The 21619-nt window shown below is 44.8% G+C and overlaps 1 protein-coding gene, 1 long non-coding RNA gene and 3 other non-coding genes across 6 annotated transcripts in view; 1 reads left to right on the forward strand and 4 right to left on the reverse strand.

Annotated features, from left to right (window-relative positions):
* DIPK1B (divergent protein kinase domain 1B) overlaps window positions 1–1379 on the forward strand; it is a 71477-nt gene extending 70098 nt beyond the window's left edge. For both annotated transcript variants that reach the window (XM_038745198.1, XM_038745199.1), the window contains exon 5: window positions 102–1379. In XM_038745198.1, the coding sequence (XP_038601126.1) occupies window positions 102–914 (813 nt within the window). In that variant the 3' untranslated portion in view covers window positions 915–1379. The remainder of the gene's footprint in view (window positions 1–101) is intronic.
* A 3358-nt stretch (window positions 1380–4737) lies between these two features.
* On the reverse strand, window positions 4738–13880 carry LOC119926484. Its single transcript, XR_005450333.1, has 6 exons — window positions 13822–13880; window positions 9842–9887; window positions 8584–8620; window positions 8087–8141; window positions 6755–6845; window positions 4738–5078 (listed from the first exon to the last, which is right to left on the reverse strand). It is a non-coding gene; the product is annotated as an uncharacterized LOC119926484 (long non-coding RNA).
* Window positions 7931–8063, reverse strand: LOC119927564. The gene has a single exon (XR_005450557.1). It is a non-coding gene; the product is annotated as a small nucleolar RNA SNORA43 (small nucleolar RNA).
* On the reverse strand, window positions 8266–8402 carry LOC119927566. Its single transcript, XR_005450558.1, has one exon. It is a non-coding gene; the product is annotated as a small nucleolar RNA SNORA43 (small nucleolar RNA).
* Window positions 8743–8876, reverse strand: LOC119927568. Its single transcript, XR_005450560.1, has one exon. It is a non-coding gene; the product is annotated as a small nucleolar RNA SNORA17 (small nucleolar RNA).
* Window positions 13881–21619: the final 7739 nt, after the last annotated feature.

Raw genomic sequence — 21619 nt, forward strand, 5'->3', positions numbered from 1 at the left:
CACTTCATTCCACCCCCCGAATAAATAAGCAGTCTCTTTGTTTCACTGGAAGACTTCCCCGAATGATCACCGCCGCCTCTTTTTCGCTTCCCTTCTTGCAGTCGAACCTGGGAGATCAGACTTCTCTCGCGACCCTCGTGAGTCAGATCATCACCATGGCAGACGTCAACCAGGATGGGAAAGTGTCCCTGGCCGAAGCCAAGTCCATCTGGGCTCTGCTTCAGCTGAACGAATTTCTCCTGTTGCTCTCTTTGCACGAGAAGGAGCACACGTCCAAACTGCTGGGGCACTGCGGGGACCTGTACCTCACGGAGAAGACCCCTCACCACACCCTCTACGGGACCGAAATCCCCCGCTTCCTTCGGCCGCTACTGCCTTCCCCCGTCCACAAAGTCATCCACCAGTGGTTGGCCCCGGCCTGGCCCCGGAGGGCCAAGATCGCCATTGGCCTCCTGGAGTTCGTGGAAGAGATCTTCCACGGCACCTACGGGACCTTCTACATCTGCGAGACCAGCTCCAAGAACGTGGGCTACAACGACAAGTACGACTTCAAGATGGTCAACCTGAGGGAGGTGGCCACCGAGACGGCCGTCCGGGCCTTCCTCCGGGGCCGCCGCTGCGAGCGCAACGCGGACTGCACCTTCGGGCGAGACTGCACGGCCTCGTGCGACAGACTCCTGAAACAGTGTAAGGGCGACCTGATCCAGCCTAACCTCGCCAAGGTCTGCGCGCTGCTTCAGGACTACTTGTTGTCCGGCTCCCCGGCCGACCTCCGGGAGGAACTCCAGAAGCAGCTGCGAACTTGCACGACCCTCAGCGGGCTGGCCAGCCAGATGGAGGTACATCACTCGCTGGTGCTCAACAACCTCAAGACCTTGCTCTGGAAAAAGATTTCCAATACCAAATATTCCTAAAGGGCGGAGTCTCATCCCAACAGTCCCCCCCACTGATAGCACCCCATGGTTCTCAGTTGAGTTCTGGCTCCTGGCCAGCCCTCCCATTGACACCCCCCATCTCCTGGCCCCTGCTCCTCACCCACCAGAGTCTAAATAGAAGCAACCCGTACTGGTCCACCTGAAGAAGTAGCACCAGTGATCCTATGGCCCAATGTGCCCCCTGGTTAGTGACATGATCACCGTGGCAGACATCAACCAGGATGGGAAAGCACCATTTCGGCTCAATACATTTCTCTAGGTTGAAAGAGGCTGGGGCGGGGAGGGTTGGGTCAGGCTGAGGGACTGGACTCTAGCTGGGAGCAATTTTTCCTGTTCATCAAGGAAGTCGGAAGTGCCGGCCATGAAGGAATCAAGCTGCTACTGTTTTGGATTTTTTTTTAAATTTTGGAATACCTGCTGTAAATAAATGACTTTGTGAGCGTTCCTGCCCTTCTAAGTCACCACCACGACCTACTCAGCAATCCAAAACTGGCTGAAAATCCTGGAGGCTTACTGGAGATTATAAGTAAGGGCATCCCAAGTTAACTCCTCTCTCAAAGATGGCTGCTTTCCCCCACCATCCGTGTATTAGCTAGATGGAATCAGTCTCTCTCCCTGCCCCAACCAGAAATACCCTAAACATACCTAGGCCTACAATGGCCTGACATTTCTAATTCCATTTCAGCCTTTCAGCCTTCACCCACCCTAGGGGAAAGAGTCTTAGGCCTCAATCTGTCACTCACTAGAAGGGGGCTGATTTTCTAAGGTTGGGCTCTTTTGCTAGGGCAGATAAAGGAGGCATTATTCTGGAAAAGGAGGAATTTAACCTAGAATTAGCATAAGTATAAGGTTTATCAGCCTCAAGCCATCTGAATGATAATGGCATTTATTAAGCACTTACAATGTGCCAAGCACTGGTGATTGATTCTATTACCACAAAAGGGCTTACAGTGTAAGAAACTAGAGAAAAGGAATCCTTAGGCATCAGGAAAAGAATGAGTTCTAGGAACATGCAAAAGAGTCTGCCATTTCAATGTGAAGGCAGCAGCTGGGAACTACAAAGCAAGGCAAAGGTAAGGTAAGGTCTAAGGTAAAATGATTCAGGCTACCTAAGGATTATGTTTATCTTAATTTTGCCACTACAGTACCTCTAAAGATCCTGTTCGCTTTCTTGCCTGCCACAAATACTGATGACATTTAAATGCTTGCAATATATGCAATGCTAGACAAAGCACTCTCCCAAGCACTGTACACAGTAAGCACACAAATACATTTCTGAGAATAACGGGGGCTTCAAACATGGGTGTCAAGCCCACAGGTTTAAAATTTCCATAATCTAAAATTGATCTGTCCATTGTAAAGATGAGGAAACAGGCTCATATTAAGCATATTATTGTCCAAGGCCACACTGCAAGCAAATGGCAAAACTGAAGTTAGAACTCGGATCTGACGACTCAGGCCTATGCTCCAAGCACTGAGGACAGAACCACAGGGAAATGAGTTAATGAAACAAAATCAGCAATGGTGTGCTAACAGTTGTTCCTCATCTTCACTGCTCCTGACTGACCCCCTCTTGTATTTCCCAGTTTTCCCCAAATCCTAATGAGGAGTTTGGCCTAGTGGACAGAGCATGGGCCTGGGAATAAGGATGTGGGTTCTAGTCCCAGCTCTGCTAATTGCTTGCTGCGCGATCTTGGGCAAGTCACTTAATTCCTCTGCACTTGTTTCAACTGCAAAATGGAGAAACGTTCTCCCTCTTAGACTGTGACCACTCTAACTTATACCTTCCCCAGCAGAACAATGACATAGTGCTTAATGCCACAAAAAATAACCCTGCAGTATGAGAGTGGAGGCTTCTCTCATGCACAAACCTCAGGTTCCTGTGTCCAACTCAATTTGCCTGTATCCACCTTAGTGTTTAGCACAAAGAAGGCACTTAAATATCATTATTGCTAAGTAGATCTGCTTCTCCTGAGAACACCTGATAACCTGTAAGAAGTCACCACTACCCATTCCTAAAACAATGTTGCAACTTTCCCTCTAGTTTCTAAGTTCCATGTCTCCCACCATTTTTATTGTACTTCCCCAAGCGCTTAGCACAGTGCTCTTCACAGTACGTGCTAATTGATAGGTAACAGGATTTAAGGAAAATAAGGCCATACAGGAAGTCCATAAAGGCTGTTGTTCTACAGAACAGTGTGGGCTGGAACACAAGCCTGGGTTCTAATCTGCTCTGCCAGCTATCTGACATGACCTTGGGTGAGTCATTTCTCTGAAATAACTAAATCCCATGTGTTTACTGTACAGTAAGTGCCATACTGTCACCAGTCATAATTAACAAAAGACAATTCCAGCTATCAACTCAAGACTCAGCATCTTTGATCAAAAATCTTACAGGGCCCTAATGCAAAAGAAAGATCTGCCTCCTCTTGCCTGATAATATACTGTTAGTCACCTATACTTGCTCTTAAAGCACTTTCTCTTCCCATCTCCAGGATTACTCATTAACATTCAGAGGGCTCAGAACCTCAGGGAGTGAATGCACAGAAATTCTAACTACCCTTAAGGTAGTGAAACCAGAGGTAGTTATGAGCCACTGGGGAGAAATCTCCTATGGTAACTCACTCCATTGTCCAAAAAGGCCATCAGCATTTTTCCTGAGTTTGTTCACTGGTGTTTAGTTTTAAATCAGTCAATGTTTCCAAGAATCCTTCCAGTAGCATCTACATGTTTTGTTTTGTTGTCTATCTCCCCCTTCTAGACTGTGAGCCCGTTGCTGGGTAGGGACCAGCTCTGTATGTTGCCGACTTGTACTTCCCAAGCACTTAGTACAGTGCTCTGCACACAGTAAACGCTCAATGAATACATAAATAAATTCAATGAATGAATCAGATGTAAGGGTACCCACACACACACAATGGGCGTCACACTGACATTCATTCAATCATATTTATTGAGAGCTTATGGTGGGCAAAACACTGTACTAAGCACTTGTGAGAGTACAGTACAACACACATTCCCTGCTCAATTTCTCTACACTGTCAACCACATAACCACTGGGACAGGGGCTATGTCGAACCTGATTAACTCGTATCTTCTCCAGCATTTAGAACAGTGTTTGGCACACTGTAAACACTAACCAAACACTGTCATTATTATGATATCCCACATGGGACTCGGTCTTGATCCCCATTTTACAAATGAGGTAATTTGAGCAGGAAGGGAAATGACTTTCCCAAAATCCCAACGTCAACACAACAGGACAAGTGATGATTGATGCTCTTTTCATCGGACCACACTGCTTCTGTTTTCTGTCAGGCTGCAACAGTTGGGGGATTAGATTTAACCTGAGCATTTTAAAATCCCTTTGCTGTTGTCCAAACCTGCATTTCTTACTTCCTATAAACAGCAGGACTGAAGTTACTGTGAAGCCCAGTCTTGAGTTTTACCCTCTAGAGTCAGCTGAAAGTCCTGGTTATTCAAAAGGAAATTTTCAGTTGAAGGCTGCTAAGAGGCTAGATTTCTATTCCCTGCTAATCAATTTCCTCAGTAAGCATTAAGTTGTAATTGCTATTTTCTCTAACTGGAGAAAATGAACTATTAAAAAGGCTTCTGTGTGGGGAAGAACAGGGAGAAGACATGCATGCCTCATTTCTAAGTTTTTTCACAACCGGCTGCCAATCTTGAAAAATAAGGCCACTCTTCTGCTGCAGGGGAACACAGAGAGAATTGGGAAGAGGCGTGAAAATTCTTACAAAGCAGGCTGTACTGCAACTCAGCTAATCAGAATGCTAAAACTTAATTAAGGATGTAAAGACCAATTTATTATGAAGTTTCAAAGCACGTAAATAAATGCTCTAGTTTTTGAGAAAGGCATTAAATAAATCTGTCATATTGTGCTCGAGACGCTGCAGCACAAGGAAGTTTACCACAATGAAAGTCCTTTACAACAAACTGGGTTCTCTCAAGTGTCAATCACAGATTTTTAGATTCAACTTTCCACTGAAGAGCTTTGAAAATCTCTTGACTAATCACCACACCAAGCCCAAAGTGTTTCAAAATGTAGTATTTTTCTCCACGTAGTGTAGACCCAACTCCAGGGGTGGCCTTGGCGTGAAGTTGCCAGAGAACCAGCAGCTGTCCCTGCAAATACCAAACAGAATGTTACAACATAACCATTTGCTAAAAAAATCTGCCTGTGTCAGGTGGAGCTAAAAGACTATCCCACAGACAAACAGTTCCACTAAACGAGGAACCAAATCCAATGCTCACTGAAGCCTAAATGACAAACATCATTTTCAGAATGTGTGATGTGGAGACTGGCAAGCAAAGACCAAGAATCAAAGGCAGAGAGACACTTACGTATCAACTATTAATCTTAGTTTATTAAGGATAAGACCTCTCATATCTACTGTTCAGTTGTACGGTGGGGGTAGCGAGGCACGCAGCCAAAATCTTTTGAAAAAAAACCAGAACTTTCAAAAACATGCTGCCACCCAATAACCCCTAAAAGCTTGGTGATACTCCTATGGCAATGCAGCTAAATTTGAGGGGCAGTCATTATCAACCAAGTGACATTTAGGAAGTGACACCAAGGCCTTGATTTGACAAGTCAACAGAATAACCCCTTGTCCCGCAGATCTTCCCCCCAAACTGGCCATCTTTTCATGACACAATATTAGACTACGAAAACCAAACATCTCCCTAGTGTTCAGACACCTGAACAGTTATAGCTCCCTGATCATTAAGTAGGCTGTTAGAGACGAGCCTACCAAAGTTCTCTCCCCATCAAAGAAGCACCTCTAAGGTATCACCTCAATAAGGCCAAATGAAGAGTTAAGTCACCACTTATTACACATCTACTTTCTGCAAAGCCTTCTAAGTGTATTGGAGAAATTACAAGCATAGAAGTAGCAGCAGGCCCTATAATGAGGAGACAGCTATAGCTGGGGAACACTGGCTTCATATCTGGGTTGAAGGTGCTAGCTTCTGATGGATAAAACCCATTCTGGATTTTGAAAGCAGGCGAATACCTCAGATTCTTGCAGAACGTTCACATCTTGAGCCAGCTCAACCTAATTAGCATTCTTTTAGGAAGCTGCTGCTATTAGGCAATGCCCTTTTCCCAATTAAATGGCTCATTTTCCATCCAGCAGTCACCCGCTTGGCTAATGACACCTTTGGCCCCAATAATGCCCAGTTAATGAGGAAATTCTCCAGCATTTAAGCCCTGCCAGATTTTGCAAGCTATTAGTCATCGTGAGCCTTCAGGGAGCCAAGTCCAGACACAGCTGTCCCTCCAGGTCAGCGTGGGTCAGTCATGCCCAAAACAAGCACATTACTGCCAGACAGGCCCCACCCAATCACTGTTTTGAGCAAGGAAGGCCAGAGAAAACACACAGGCAGGGACCTGAGCTTTGGAGTGCCTTTCAGCAGGATCCATAACTATTTGGCCAGGATTATATAAACCACTCACCACCCTCAACTCCTTCCATCAAGGCAGGGCCTCTGAGGATTTAACCAGTAGCAGCAGCTCCTCCAGTCTAGTCCAGGACTTCAGATATGACTGGACTGGATGATCTGAGTGGGAGGCTGCACCCAGAGGCCCCTACATGTCTCCCTTACCACCACTGGACTTGTATTCTGAATTCCATTTTTATATTGTTTCATAGCTACATTAATTCTTTCACCTTTACCACTGGGCTTGTTACCAAAGTCTTTTCCACCTCATTTTTACACTGTAAGCCCCAGCAGTGCCCACTCTCTTCTGACTTATTCCCCGCCACAGTGCTTAAGAACAAAAACTATTGCTATCGTACCTTCTACTCCAGCCGGTATTTATCCTGTCAGTCAGCCATTTGCAGAATGCCAAATGCATCTAGTCAGCCAGTGTCTTCTGTAGGTGAAGAACTGTGGACATGAACAGACTTTCATCAAGGGGAGCATCGCCACAAGCCATTAGTCACTTCCTACAACTTCCAATCTGGGCCACAGGGAAGGTTTGTACTGAAAACTAAACTTGCTGCCACAGCAGTTTGCGCAGTAATTGCACACTGTCCTCTCCACCTGGAAACCAAAGCAAATGCCTAGGTGAAAATAGCCTCTCGTTTTTTCCACCTTAAAAGGGAACCTAAGTGCAAAACCACCAAGCAGTTAAGATTCATTGGCACATTGACTGTAGAAACTGGCACGAGTGGCACAATGCACCACTCTGGATGCCAAGAAATTAGTCACACTTGCTTCTACCTGACTTGGTAATTACCCAGGGTTCTGAGAGAGTAGGCAAGAGATAACTTCTGGTCCGAAGCAGCCAGAAATGACTGCAATGCATCTGCCCTTCCTGGGACAAGCTGTTGTCTCCTTTCAATCCTACAGCCTTATACGTGGGATATGATTGCCACTGATGCATGGTAACCTATCTGATGATCTTGTATCTTTTAACACATACAATGATTAGGAATAGGGCATGTGAAGTAGGTACAGGGATATGTGTTGACCACGTTAAGTGAAAAGGAAGTTAGGGGAAAATAGTCAGGGAAGGCCTCCTGGATATGATCATGAAATGGATGAAAGTCATGGCAGGAGACAGAAGGGAAAGCTACAAGGGATTTAAGGTCAATGGTGATGTTGTTTCCGAGTGGGGAGGGGTGTGCACAACTAGACTTTAGAAAAGTGATCTGGGCAGCAGAGAATGGGATGGTTGACACAAAGGGAGAGGAACCCACTCAGGAGGGTCTTTCACATGAATACCTCCCCTATGGTACTCTCTAACCAACAGAGGCTGGAATTACAAGATGAATATTTAAGTTAGAACCATTAGCTGCTTCTGAATCGGCACTCACATGTACATAAGGCCTTCATCCCAACAGAAGAAAAAAAAGCGCTAAAAACCCAGGAGTTGTGACAGCTGATATTCATGGGCAATGAAGAACCAAGGTCTACAAAGGACATTCAATAGCCTGGATTTTTTTTGATTCTCAACAAACAAAACCAGACACTGTCAGGCTACTAATCATTCTGAGTGTTCACGGGTTGAGAACACTGAGCGTAGACATAGCCTTTTGCTCTATGCCACCTATGACACAAACGAGGCACGGCAGCCCCATCTGTAACGCCTTTAGGGGCAAACACCACCAACTGCCCTGCCTCACCTCATTCCCAAAACGTCAGTTCTTCTGGGGCTACAGGATCATGGTCCCACTACTCCTAGAAGATGAAGGACATATAATAAGTATCTCAGGACAAATTCCCCCCTCCCCACCCCAATATTCCACGCCTACAGTTCCATCCCAAGAAATCACAGCCTCATTGTTTCTCACCCCTGCATTGAATGTGTTGGGCCATTAACCATTCTGAGTGCTCACGGGGTTTTGAACACTGAGCGTAGACAAGGCCACTTCCTTTCTGCCACCCAATGACACAGACATGGTAGAATAGCCTCACCTGTGACACCTGTAGGCTAGCATTCAACAAGTTGGAACCTGGAAGTCTTTTTTTGGGGGGGGGGGGGGGGGATGGAGGGGGTTTCAGGTTGCACCACCACCAGACAGGCTCAAATCTAAGCCCAGGGACATTCAGAGTCCTTATCGCTAGAAAAATCACAGAATTCATCAATCCTCAAAAAAAGCTCCCTGGAAAGCTCACTCACCATTTCTAGCCAGTTCATTTCAGCCTCTGGCCAAAGCCTAGACAGAAAAATAGAAGTTTACAGTCACCAATTAACAATTAGGCAAGGCAGAAGCACACCTCGGATGGTTCCAGGGTGTCAAAAGCGGTATGCAATGTCCACTTGGATGCTCCCTGGGAAACTGTCAGGCTATTAATCATTCTGAGTGTTCATTAATTTTTGAACACTGAGCGTAGACATAGCCTTATCCTCTCTGCCACCAAATGACACAAATGTGGCACTGCAGCCGCATCTGCAACACCTCTAGGTGCAGGATGAACAGTTGGGGGGATTGGCTCCCAAGATCTCTCTGGAAAAGTTTTGGGAGTCCTTGAGTCCTGGATCAGCCACCCGGTTAGCATCTTTTCCACCTCTCTGGGCCTCTGTCCCCTCACAGGTAAAATGGGGAAGTGAAGCATTGTGGCCCAGGGGTAACATTTCATGATTTGGGGGGCTAGTCCCACCTGCCACTTACCTATTGTGTGGCCACGGGTAAGTCATAACTTCTTTATGGTATTAAACACTTACTATATGCCAGGCAATACTAAGCACTGGGGTTGATACAAGCCAATCAGGTTGGACAGTCCCTATCCCACATGGGGCCCACAGTCTTAACCCCCATTTTTAAAGGTATCTCTGTCTCAGTTCCCTTATACTCATTCCTGTTCGCCCTCCTACTTACAATGCAAGCCCCATGTGGAACAGTGACTGTGCCTAACCTGATTATAGTATCTACCAAGCACTTAAGTGACGTGATTGAAGCAGCATCGCTCAGTGGAAAGAGCACAGGCTTGGGAGCCAGATCATGGGTTCTAATCTCTGCTCCGCCACTTGTCAGCTGTGTGACTTTGGCAAGTCACTTAACTTCTCTGGGCCTCAGGTTCCCTCATCTATAAAATGGGGATTAAGACTGTGAGCCCCACGTGGGACAACCTGATCATCTTGTATCCCCCCAGTGCTTAGAACAGTGCTTGGCACATAGTAAGTGCCTAACAAATGCCATCATTATTATGATTATTATGTGTACTTAAGAGTCCAGTTACTAAGGGCAAGTTGAGGGTATGTAGATGGCAGCCACCACAGAATTTTGGCAGCTTGGGCAGAGCTTAGTACACTGCCTGGCACCAAGAAAGCACTTAACAAATACCATTTAAAAAAAAGGATAACGTGCAATAGGGATCTCAAATTCTCTAGTCTTAAATACCACAATTATTGTTATCCTCAGAAAGCTCCAGCTCACCTCAGCCTCCGGACGGCACCTTTCCTGGGTCAGTGGCTTTCTTTTGCTGGAGGAAAATAAAAGCAATTAACAGCACATACACACTGATTAGGCGCAGGGCTAGCTAGAGGAAGGCAGGCATTCTGAACCTGCCCAGAGTACAGCAGAAGCACATTCTTCCCCAGGTTGACCTTGGGCAAATCATTTGATGTCTTTTGGCCCCTATTCCCTAATCTGCAAAATGGGGGTGCAACCTTTTATTTCCCCTTCCCTCTAAAAACTATGAGCTCCCTGGGATCTGCATCTGCCTTGTCCTGAATTTACCCCAGCGCTTGGCAAACGGCAAACACTTAGGCTCTTACTATATGCTCATCACCGTCGTTCTAAACGCTGGGGTAGATACAAGATAATGGGTTGTACACAGCCCCTGCCCCACACAGGGCTCACAGCTTTAATCCCCGTTTTACAGATGAGATAACTGAGGAACATAAGTGACAGAAGTGAGTGGCAGAGGTGGGATTAGAACCCAAACCCTTCTGGTTTCCAGACCCATGCTCTATCCACTAAACCACACTGCCTAGAGGTCACACACAGCATGAATCCTTGTTATTTCATTCTGTACACCTGTCTGGGCTCTATTGTTTCATCATTCCCGATGGATCCTTCTCCCACCCCTTCTGCCCACCTACACTAACCGCCTTGTGCACAGGGAACATGTCTACTAAATCTGTTCCACTGCATCTCTCAAGCGCTCAGTACTGTACTCTGCACATAGCACACCTGTCCACATGTTGTTTTGTTGTCTGTCTCCCCCTTCTAGACTGTGAGCCCATTGTTGGGTAGTGACCGTCTCTATATGTTGCCAACTTGTACTTCCCAAGCGCCTAGTACAGTGCTCTGCACACAGTAAGCACTCAATAAATGATTGAATGAATGAAATGAATGAATAGCAAACGTCCAATTAATAAATCAGTGGTATTTGTTGAATGCTTAGTGTACAAAACACTGTACACTTGACAGTACAATAGTAGCAGTGTGGCTTTAGTGGAAACCACTTGTCTGCTGTGACCTTGGGCAACTTCTCTGGGCCTCAGTTCCCTCATCTGTAAAATAGGAATTTAAGACTGTGAGCCCCATGTGGTACGACCTGATTTCCATGAATCTACCCCAGCACTTGGAACACTGCTTAACAAAAACCATCATTATAATCATTAAGTGCTTAGTACAGTGCTCTGCACACAGTAAGCGCTCAATAAATACAACTGAATTGAATGAATATTAATAGTAGACACATTCCCTGCCCACAACCAGATTTCAGCAATTCATGGTAATAGATAGGTAAGAAAGCAGTATGGCATTGGGGATGGAGCCCGGGCTTGGGAGTCATAAGGATCTTCTAGACTGTGACTGTCTCTATATGCTGCCAAATTGTACTTCCCAAGCGCTTAGTACAGTGCTCAGCACACAGTAAATGCTCAATAAATACAATTGAATGAATGAATAAGGATCTGGGTTCTCATCCTGGCTCCACCACTTGTCTGCTATGCGACCTTAGGTAAGTCACTTCACTTCTCAGAGAAGCGGCACGGCTTAGTGGAAAGAGCCCGGGGAGCCAGAGGTATTGGGTTCTAATTCCGGCTCCGCCACTTGTCTGCTGTGTGACCTTGGGCAAGTCACTTCACTTCTCTGTGCCTCCGTTCCCTCATCTGTCAAATGGGGATTATTCATTCAATTGTATTTATTGAGCGCTTACTGTATGCAGAGCACTGTACTAAGCGCTTGGGAAGGACAAGTTGGCAACATATAGAGACTGGAGATTTTTGAGGATTAGGCCTGTGAGCCCCACGTGGGACAGCCTGATGACCTTGTATCTACCCCAGCGCTTAGAACAGTACTTGGCACATAAGCGCTTAAGAAATACCATCATTAATTAATTCCCTGGGCCTCAGTGACCTCATCTGTAAAATGGGGACTGAAACTGGGCCCCATGTGGGACAGGGCCTGTGTCCAACCCGATCGGCTTGTATCCACCCAGCGCTTAGTACAGTGGCTGGCACATAGTAATCTCCATCTTATGCTCCCCCTCGCCCTACCCCCTTTCCCTCCCCACAGCACTTGCGTATATTTGTGCATATCTATTACTCTACTTTATGAATGATGTGCAGAGGCCATGGGTTCAAATTCCAGTTCCCTCATCTGTAAAATGGGGATTAAGGCTGTGAGCCCTCCGTGGGCCAACCTGATCGGCTTGCATCCTCCCCAGCGCTCGGAACAGTGCGTGGCACATAGTAAGCGCTTAACAAATGCCATCATTATCATATCAGAGAAGCAGCGTGGGGAAGAGCTCGGGCTTTGGAGTCAGAGGTCATGGGTTCAAATCCCGGCTCCACCAATTGTCAGCTGTGTGACTTTGGGCAAGTCAGTTCATTTCTCTGGGCCTCAGTTACCTCATCTGTAAAACGGGTACTAAGACTGTGAGCCCCCCCAATGGGAAAACCTCGTCACCTTGTAACCTCCCCAGCGCTTAGTACAGTGCTTTGCACATAGTAAGCGCGCAATGCCATTATTATTATTACAGTAAGTGCTTAACAAATGCCATCATTATCCTTTCAGAGAAGCAGCGTGAGTCAGTGTTAAGAGCTCGGGCTCTAGAGTCGGAGGTCATGGGTTCAAATCCCAGCTCTATCAATTGTCAGCTGTGTGACTTTGAGCACGTCACTTCACTTCTCTGGGCCTCAGTGACCTCATCTGTAAAATGGGGATTAAGACTGTGAGCCCCCCCTCATGGGGCAACCTGATCACCTTGTAACCTCCCCAGCGCTTAGTAGTGCTTGGCACATAAGCGTTTAGCAAATGCCATTATTATTATTATTACTAAGTCACTTCACTTCTCTGTACCTCAGTTACCTCATCTGGAAAATGGGGATTAAGACTGTGAGCACCCCCCCATGGGACAACCTGATCACCTTGGAACCTCCCCAGCGCTTAGTACAGTGCTTTACGCATAGTAAGCGCTTAATAAATGCCATCATTATTATTATTATATCAGAGAAGCAGCGTGGCTCGGTGGAAAAAGCTCGGGCTTTGGAGTCGGAGGTCATGGGATCAAATCCCGGCTCCACCAATTGTCAGCTGTGTGACTTTGGGCACGTCACTTCACTGGGCCTCAGTGACCTCATCAGTAAAATGGGGATTAAGACTGTGAGCCCCCCCATGGGACAACCTGATCACCTTGTAACCTCCCCAGGGCTTAGAACAGTGCTTTGCACAGAGTAAGCACTTAATAAATGCCATCATTATTATTACTATATCAGAGAAGCAGCGTGGCTCAGTGGAAAAAGCTCGGGCTTTGGAGTCGGAGGTCATGGGTTCAAATCCCGGCTCCACCAATTGTCAGCTGTGTGACTTTGGGCACGTCACTTCACTGGGCCTCAGTGACCGACCTCATCTGTAAAATGGGGATTAAGACTGTGATCCCCCCACCCATGGGACAACCTCATCACCTTGTAACCTCCCCAGCGCTTAATACAGTGCTTGGCACATAGTAAGCGCTTAATAAATGCCATCATCATTATTATATAGATACAACTCTACTTTGATAGCATTGACACCCGTCTGCATGTCTTGTTGTCTGTCCTTCTAGACTGTGAGCCCACTGGTGGGTAGGGACCGTCTCTCTGTGTTGCCAACTTGTCCTCTCCCAAGCGCTCAGTACAGTGCTCTGCACACAGTAAGCGCTCAATCAATACGATTGATTGATTGATGGGTTATCTTCTTCCCCTCCTAGACCGTGAGCCCTTTGTTGGGGAGGGACCGCCTCTGTTGCCGAATTGGACTTTCCAAGCGCTTAGCGCAGTGCTCTGCACACAGTAAGCGCCCAATAAATACGATTGATTAGTAAGGGCCTAACAAACAGCATTTTTATTATCAAGCAATCAATCGTTCTCATAATTATAAGAAGGTTGGGGAAACCGCCCACCGTCCTGGGCGGGGGTGCTTACCGCGGTAAAGAGGAGGTGGAGCGCCGCACCACGAGGTGGCGTCTGTCCCATCCTGGCCCGAAAAAGGCCGGCTAGGCCCCACCGCAACTCTTTTATAGAATGCGGCTACGGCGGCCCGCGAGGGGCAAAAACGGGCGTCCGCGCACCGTCCGGCCTCCGAGCGCCGCTGCCCACCCGCGGGCTCCCTCTAGCGGCCGCGCTCCCCGAGCGGCACGAGCCCCCGGCCGGACTAGTGGCCTGGTATTCATTCATTCACTCGTTCGTTCATTCATCCACTCGCTCATTCGTTCGTTCGTTCATTCATTCGTATTTACTCATTCATTCACTCGTTCATTCATTCATCCATTCGTAGTTATTCATTCATTCACCCATTCGTATTTATTCATTCCCTCGTTCGTTCGTTCATTCATCCATTCGTATTTATTCATTCATTCGTTCGTATTTATTCATTCATTCACTCGCTCTTTCATTCATTCATCCATTCGTATTTATTCATTCATTCGTATTTATTCATTCACTCGCTCGTTCGTTCATTCATCCATTCGTATTTATTCATTCATTCATTCACTCGTTCGTCCATTCATTCACCCATTCGTATTTATTCATTCATTCATTCACTCGTTCGTCCATTCATTCATCCATTCGTATTTATTCATTCATTCGTTCATTCATTCGTATTTATTCATTCATTCACTCGTTCATTCATTCGTATTTATTCATTCATTCACTCGTTCATCCATTTGTATTTATTCATTCATTCACGTTCGTCCATTCATTCATCCATTGGTATTCATTCATTCGTTTATTCAATCGTATTTATTCATTCAATCACTCGTTCATTCATTCATATTTATTCATTTATTCATTCGTTCATTCATTCGTATTTATTCATTCATTCACTCGTTCATTCATTCGTATTTATTCATTCATTCATTCGTTCATCCATTCGTATTTATTCATTCATTCATGTTCGTCCATTCATTCATCCATTGGTATTCATTCATTCGTTTATTCATTCGTATTTATTCATTCATTCACTCGTTCATTCATTCGTATTTGTTCATTCATTCATTCATTCGTATTTATTCATTCATTCACTCGTTCGTCCATTCATTCATCTATTCGTATTTATTCATTCATTCATTCATTCGTATGTAGTCATTCATTCACTCGTTCATTCATTCATATTTATTTATTCATTCGTCCATTCATTCGTATTTATTCATTCACTCGTTTGTCCATTCATTCATCCATTCGTATTTATTCATTCATTCATTTAATCTTATTCATTCATTCATTCGTATTTATTCATTCATTCATTCGTATTCATTCATCAATTCGCTCATTCATTCGTATTTATTCATTCATCCATGTAATCGTATTGATTGAGCGCTTACTGTGTGCAGAGCACTGAACTAAGCACTTGGGATGTACAAATCGGCAGGGACCGTCTCTATCTGTTGCCGACTTGTGCTTCCCAAATGCTCAGTACAGTGCTCTGCACACAGTAAGCGCTCAATAAATGAGATGATTGAATGAATGAATGAATAACCGTCTCTATATGTTGCCAACTTGTGCTTCCCAAGCGCTTAGTACGGTGCTCTGCAAACAGTAAGCGCTCAATAAATACAATTGAATGAATGAATGAGGCCCTAAGGACTGGGCCTAGGACTACCTATATATATATGTATATATGTACATATTTATTACTTTATTTATTTTACTTGTACATATTTATTTTATTTTGTTAGTATGTTTTGTTTTGTTGTCCGTCTCCCCCTTCGAGACTGTGAACCTGCTGCTGGGTAGGGACCGGCTCTATATGTCGCCAACATGGGCTTCCCAAGCACTTAGTCCAGTGCTCTGCACACAGTAAGCGCTCAATAAATACGATTGAACGAATGAATATAGAGACGGTCCCTACCCAACAGCGGGAAGTCACAACTTCTCTGTGCCTCAGTTACCTCATCTGGAAAATGGGGACTAGGTCTGTGAGCCCCACGTGGGACAACTTGATTACCTCGTCTCTACCCCAGCGCTTAGAACAGTGCTTTGCACATAGTAAGCGCTTAATAAATGCCACTATCATCACCATCATCATCACAGTCTAGAAGAGTGCGTACTGTGTGCAGAGCACTGTACTAAGCGCTTGGGAAGTACAAATCGGCAACATATAGAGACGGTCCCTACCCAACAGAGGGATCACAGTCTAGAAGAGCGCTTACTGTGCACTGTACTAAGCGCTTGGGAAGTACAAGTGGGCAACATATAGAGACGGTCCCTACCCAACAGTGGGCTCACAGTCTAGAAGAGGGAGACAGACAACAAAACAAAACATGTGAACAGGTGTTTCTAGACTGTGAGCCCACTGTTGAGTAGGGACTGTCTCTATATGTTGCCAACTTGTACTTCCCAAGCGCTTAGTACAGTGCTCTGCACACAGTAAGCACTCAATAAATATGATTGATTGATTGATCAGAATACATATAAGCTAGATGCACATCATTAACAAAATAAAATTAATAGAATAGTAAATATGTACAAGTAAAACAAATAAATCATATTTATCGAGCGCTTACTGAGTGCAGAGCACTGTACTAAACACTTGGGAAGTACAGGTTCCCAAGACGTCATGGGTTCGAATCCCGGCTCCACCACATGTCTGCTGTGTGACCTTGGGCAAGCCGTGGCTCAATGGAAAGAGCCCGGGCTTGGGAGTCAGAGGTCATGGGTTCGAATCCAGGCTCCGCTACTTGTCAGCTGTGTGACCTTGGGCAAGCCACTTAACTTCTCTGTGCCTCAGTTCCCTCATCTGTAAAAGGGGGATGAAAACTGTGAGCCCCCCGTGGGACAACCTGATCACCTTGTAACCTCCCCGGCGCTTAGAACAGTGCTTTGCACATAGTAAGCGCTTAATAAATGCTATTATTATTATTATTATTATTATTATTCTCTGAGCCTCAGTTACCTCATCGGTAAAATGAGGATTAAGGCTGTGAGCCCCACGTGGGACAACTTGATCACCTTGTATTCCCCCCACCCCCAGCACTTAGAACAGTGTTCTGCACATGGTAAGTGCTTAACAAATGCCATTATTATTATTATTATTATTATTATTATTACTACAAGTTGGCAACATGTAGAGATGGTCCCTACCCAACGACGGGCTCACGGTCTAGAAGGGGGAGACAGACAACAAAACAAAACATGTAGACAGGTGTCAAAGTCACCAGAACAAATAGAATTAAATCTATGTGCACAGCTGGCATTTGTGGTTTGGGTTAGAATAATAAGCTGCGTGGCAAGAGCCTGGGCTTGGAAGTCAGAGGTCATGGGTTCTAATCCCTCCACCGCCACTTGTCAGCTGTGTGACTTTGGACAAGTCACTTCACTTCTCTGGGCCTCAGTTACCTCATCTGTCAAATGGGGATTAAGGCTGGGAGCCCCATGTGGGACAACCTGATTAACTTGTATACACCCCAGGGCTTAGAACAGTGATTTGTGCATAGTAAGCGCTTAACAAAAAACATCATTATTATTATTAATAATGGTATTTGTTAAGCGCTTACTAACAATAATGGTATTTATTCATTCATTCATTCAATGGTATTTATTGAGCACTTACTGTGTGCAGAGCACTGTACTAAGCGCTTGGGAAGTACAAGTCGGCAACATATAGAGACGGTCCCCACCCAACAACGATTTATTAAGCACTTACTATGTGCCAAGCACTGAAGCAGCATGGCTCAGTGGAAAGAGCACGGGCTTTGGAGTCAGAGGTCATAGGTTCTAATCTACACTCCGCCAATTGTCAGCTGTGTGACCTTGGGCAAGTCATTTCACTTCTCTGTGCCTCAGTTACCTCATCTGTCAAATGGGGATTAAGGCTGTGAGCCCCACGTGGGACAACCTGATTAACTTGTATACACCCCAGGGCTTAGAACGGTGATTTGCGCATAGTAAGCGCTTAACAAAAACCATCATTATTATTATTAATAATGGTATTTGTTAAGCGCTTACTAACAATAACAATAATGGTATTCATTCATTCATTCATTCAATCGTATTTATTGAGCACTTACTGTGTGCAGAGCACTGTACTAAGCGCTTGGGAAGTACAAGTCGGCAACATATAGAGACAGTCCCTACCCAACAACGATTTATTAAGCACTTACTATGTGCCAAGCACTGAAGCAGCATGGCTCAGTGGAAAGAGCCCGGGCTTTGGAGTCAGAGGTCATGGGTTCTAATCTCCACTCCGCCAACTGTCAGCTGTGTGACCTTGGGCAAGTCATTTCACTTCTCTGTGCCTCAGTTACCTCATCTGTCAAATGGGGATTAAGGCTGTGAGCCCCACTTGGGACAACCTGATCACCTTGTAACCTCCCCAGGGCTTAGAACAGTACTCTAGACTGTGAGCCCACTGTTGGGTAGGGACTGTCTCTACATGTTGCCAACTTGTACTTCCCAAGTGCTTAGTACAGTGCTCTGCACACAGTAAGTGCTCAATAAATATGATTGATTGATTGATTGATTGCTTTGCACATAGAAAAATGCTTAATAAATGCCACTATTATTATTATTATTATCTAAGTACTGGGGTAGAGTCAAGGTTATCAGGTTGCCCCACGTGGGACTCACAGTCTTAGTCCCCATTTTACAGATGAGGTAACTAGGACACGGATAATAATAATAATAATAATCGGCATTTGTTAAGCGCTTACTATGTGCAAAGCACTGTTCTATGCGCTGAATAATGATGACATTTGTTAAGCGCTTACTATGTGCGAAGCACTGCTCTAAGCGCTGGGGGGGATATAAGGTGATCAGGTTGTCCCCCGTGGGGTTCACAGTCTTCACCCTCATTTTACAGATGAGGGAATTGAGGCTCAGAGAAGTGAAGTGACTTGCCCAAGGTCACACACCAGACAAGTGGCGGAGGAGGGATTAGAACTCACGACCTCTGACTCTCCAGTCTGGGCTCTTTCCACTGGGCCACGCTGCTTCTCTAATAATAATAATAATAATAATAATAATAATAGTAATCAAAATGGTATTTGTTAAGCGCTATGTGCCAAGTACTGTTCTAAGCGCTGGGGCAGATGCAGCATGGCTCAGTGGAAAGAGCATGGGCTTTGAAGTCAGAGGTCATGGGTTCTAATCTCCACTCCGCCAGCTGTCAGCTGTGTGACCTTGGGCAAGTCATTTCACTTCTCTGTGCCTCAGTTACCTCATCTGTCAAATGGGGATTAAGACTGCGAACCGTCCGCGGGACAACCTGATCACCTTGTAATCTCCCCAGGGCTTAGAACAGTGCTTTGCACATAGTAAACGCTTAATAAATGCCATTATGATTATTATTATTATTATCTAAGTACTGGGGTAGAGTCATGGTTATCAGGTTGTCCCACGTGGGGCTCAGTCTTAGTCCCCATTTTACAGATGAGGTAACTAGGACACAGATAATAATAATAATAATAACAACAATAGTAATCATAATGGTATTTGTTAAGCGCTTACTATGTGCCAAGTACTGTTCATTCATTCAATCGTATTTATTGAGCGCTTACTGTGTGCAGAGCACTGTACTAAGCGCTTGGGAAGTACAAGTTGGCACCATATAGAGACGGTCCCTACCCGACAGTGGGCTCACAGTCTAGAAAAGTAAAGCTAGATTCACATCATTAACAGAATAAAATAAATAGAATAGTAAATATGTACAAGTTAAATAAATAAATAGATAAATAAATCCTATTTCCAGATTTGCCTCAATTTCTCTTGTCCCTCTTTCCCCTCTGTGCTAAGCATACACTTTGCTGTGTACCCCTTAAACACTGATACTCACCTCAGCCCCACAATACTTATGTATAAATTCTTATATCATCATCAATCGTATTTATTGAGCGCTTACTATGTGCAGAGCTCTGTACTAAGCGCTTGGGAAGTACAAATTGGCAACATATAGAGACAGTCCCTACCCAACAGTGGGCTCACAGTCTAATAGGGGGAGACAGAGAAATACCTACTATTTCCCCCATCCCTAGTCCACTTTAATGTCTGTTTCCCCCTAGTACAAGGACCAAGGACCTAGGTTTCCAAGGACCTAGTACAGTGCTCTATATCAATAAGCTATCAATAAATACCATTGATTGTGTCCAACCTGATTATTGTGTATCTGCTGCCATGCTTAAAGTACTGCTTGGCACATAGTAAATGCTCATTATTATTATTATTATTCAGTGCATATTCCTTCCCAACATTTAGTACAGTGCTTTGCAGACTGTAAATCCTGAAAACATAGAATTATCGAGCACATATTGAACACATGCACTACGTTACACACCTAGGGAAGTAGAACTGCACAAACATCATTGATTTCTTTTAAAGGCATTTGTTAAGCACTTACTTTGTGCCAGGCACTATACGAAGCACTGGGATCGATATAAGCTAATCAGGGTGGACACAATGCCCCACATGGGGCTTATAGTCTTAATCACCATTTTACAGATGCGGTAACTGAGGCACAGAGAAGTTAATGACTTGCCTGAGCTCACAACAGCAGGCATGTGGCAGTCAGAATTAGAACCCAGGTCCTCGGACTCCCTGGTGGGTGCTCTTTCCATTAGGCCATGCTGCTTCTCAGTTATTATTCATTCTGTTGGCACTTATTGGCTGGAGAAGACTGTACTAAGTGCTTGGGGAAGTACAATACAGAATCAATCAATCAATCATATTTATTGAGCGCTTACTGTGTGCAGAGCACTGTACTAAGCGCTTGGGAAGTACAAGTTGGCAACATATAGAGATAGTCCCTACCCAACAGTGGGCTCACAGTCTAAAAGGGGATTCTAAAAGGGGAGAAGACACAATCCCTACATTGAAGGAGTTTGTTGTGTAGTGGAGGAAAATGATAGTAAAATCATTTACAGATGGGAGGTGAAGGAAAAGTAATACGGTATATAAGACAACTACACAAACTTTATGAGAGGTTGTGAATACATGAGTGCTCAAGGAGCAGTTGGAAAGTATAACTCAAAGAGATTATTCATTAATATGGGAAGACCGCCTCGAAAAATGATTTCAGGAGAGTAGGAGAGATGAAAGTAAGACAAAGTGAACGTTAGCTTGGGTCTAGACTGTAAATTCCCTTTAGACTGTAAGCTTGTTGTGGGGAGGGAACATCTGCCAACTCCCCCGAACGCTTAGTACAGTGCTCTGCACATAGTAAGCACCCAATACCACTGATTGACCGATTGATTGGGAGGAGTAAAGGGGGCAAGCTGAGTTAATAGTGGGAGAAAAGTGAAAAAGTAGGAGAAAACTGAGTGAGTGCCTTAAAGCAGTGGTTTTTGTTTTCTCCTTGTTGTGGAGAGGACTGATTAATCGAGGGAAGCTTGAGTCCAGAGATTTTTAGGAAAATGAAGCAGGTAGCAGAACAAAGTATAGACTAGAAAGGTGAGAAGTCAGTGAGGAGTCTGATGCATTAGCCAGAGTATGACGAGTGTTAAGTAATCATTTAGGGAGCTAAGAACAGAGTCAAGAAATGTTATGGAAGCGAAACCATAAAGAATTTAGCAATAGATTTAAGACAGAGCTAGAGAGGAAGAGCCCAGCTTTGAGTGAACCCCCTCCAACCCAACCCAGGCTTAATGGTGGGGTCAGAATTAGATCACACTGTTAAAAACTAGACGTTCACAGGGATCTTTGCAGGCCCAACTTGTTCTTTTTCAAAAACTCAAATTTCCTATCATAGGTTCTTGAACTTAAAATTATTTTAAATTATTGTATTTTAGTGCAC

This window comes from Tachyglossus aculeatus, chromosome 4 (assembly GCF_015852505.1).
Source record: "Tachyglossus aculeatus isolate mTacAcu1 chromosome 4, mTacAcu1.pri, whole genome shotgun sequence".
NCBI lineage: Eukaryota > Metazoa > Chordata > Mammalia > Monotremata > Tachyglossidae > Tachyglossus > Tachyglossus aculeatus.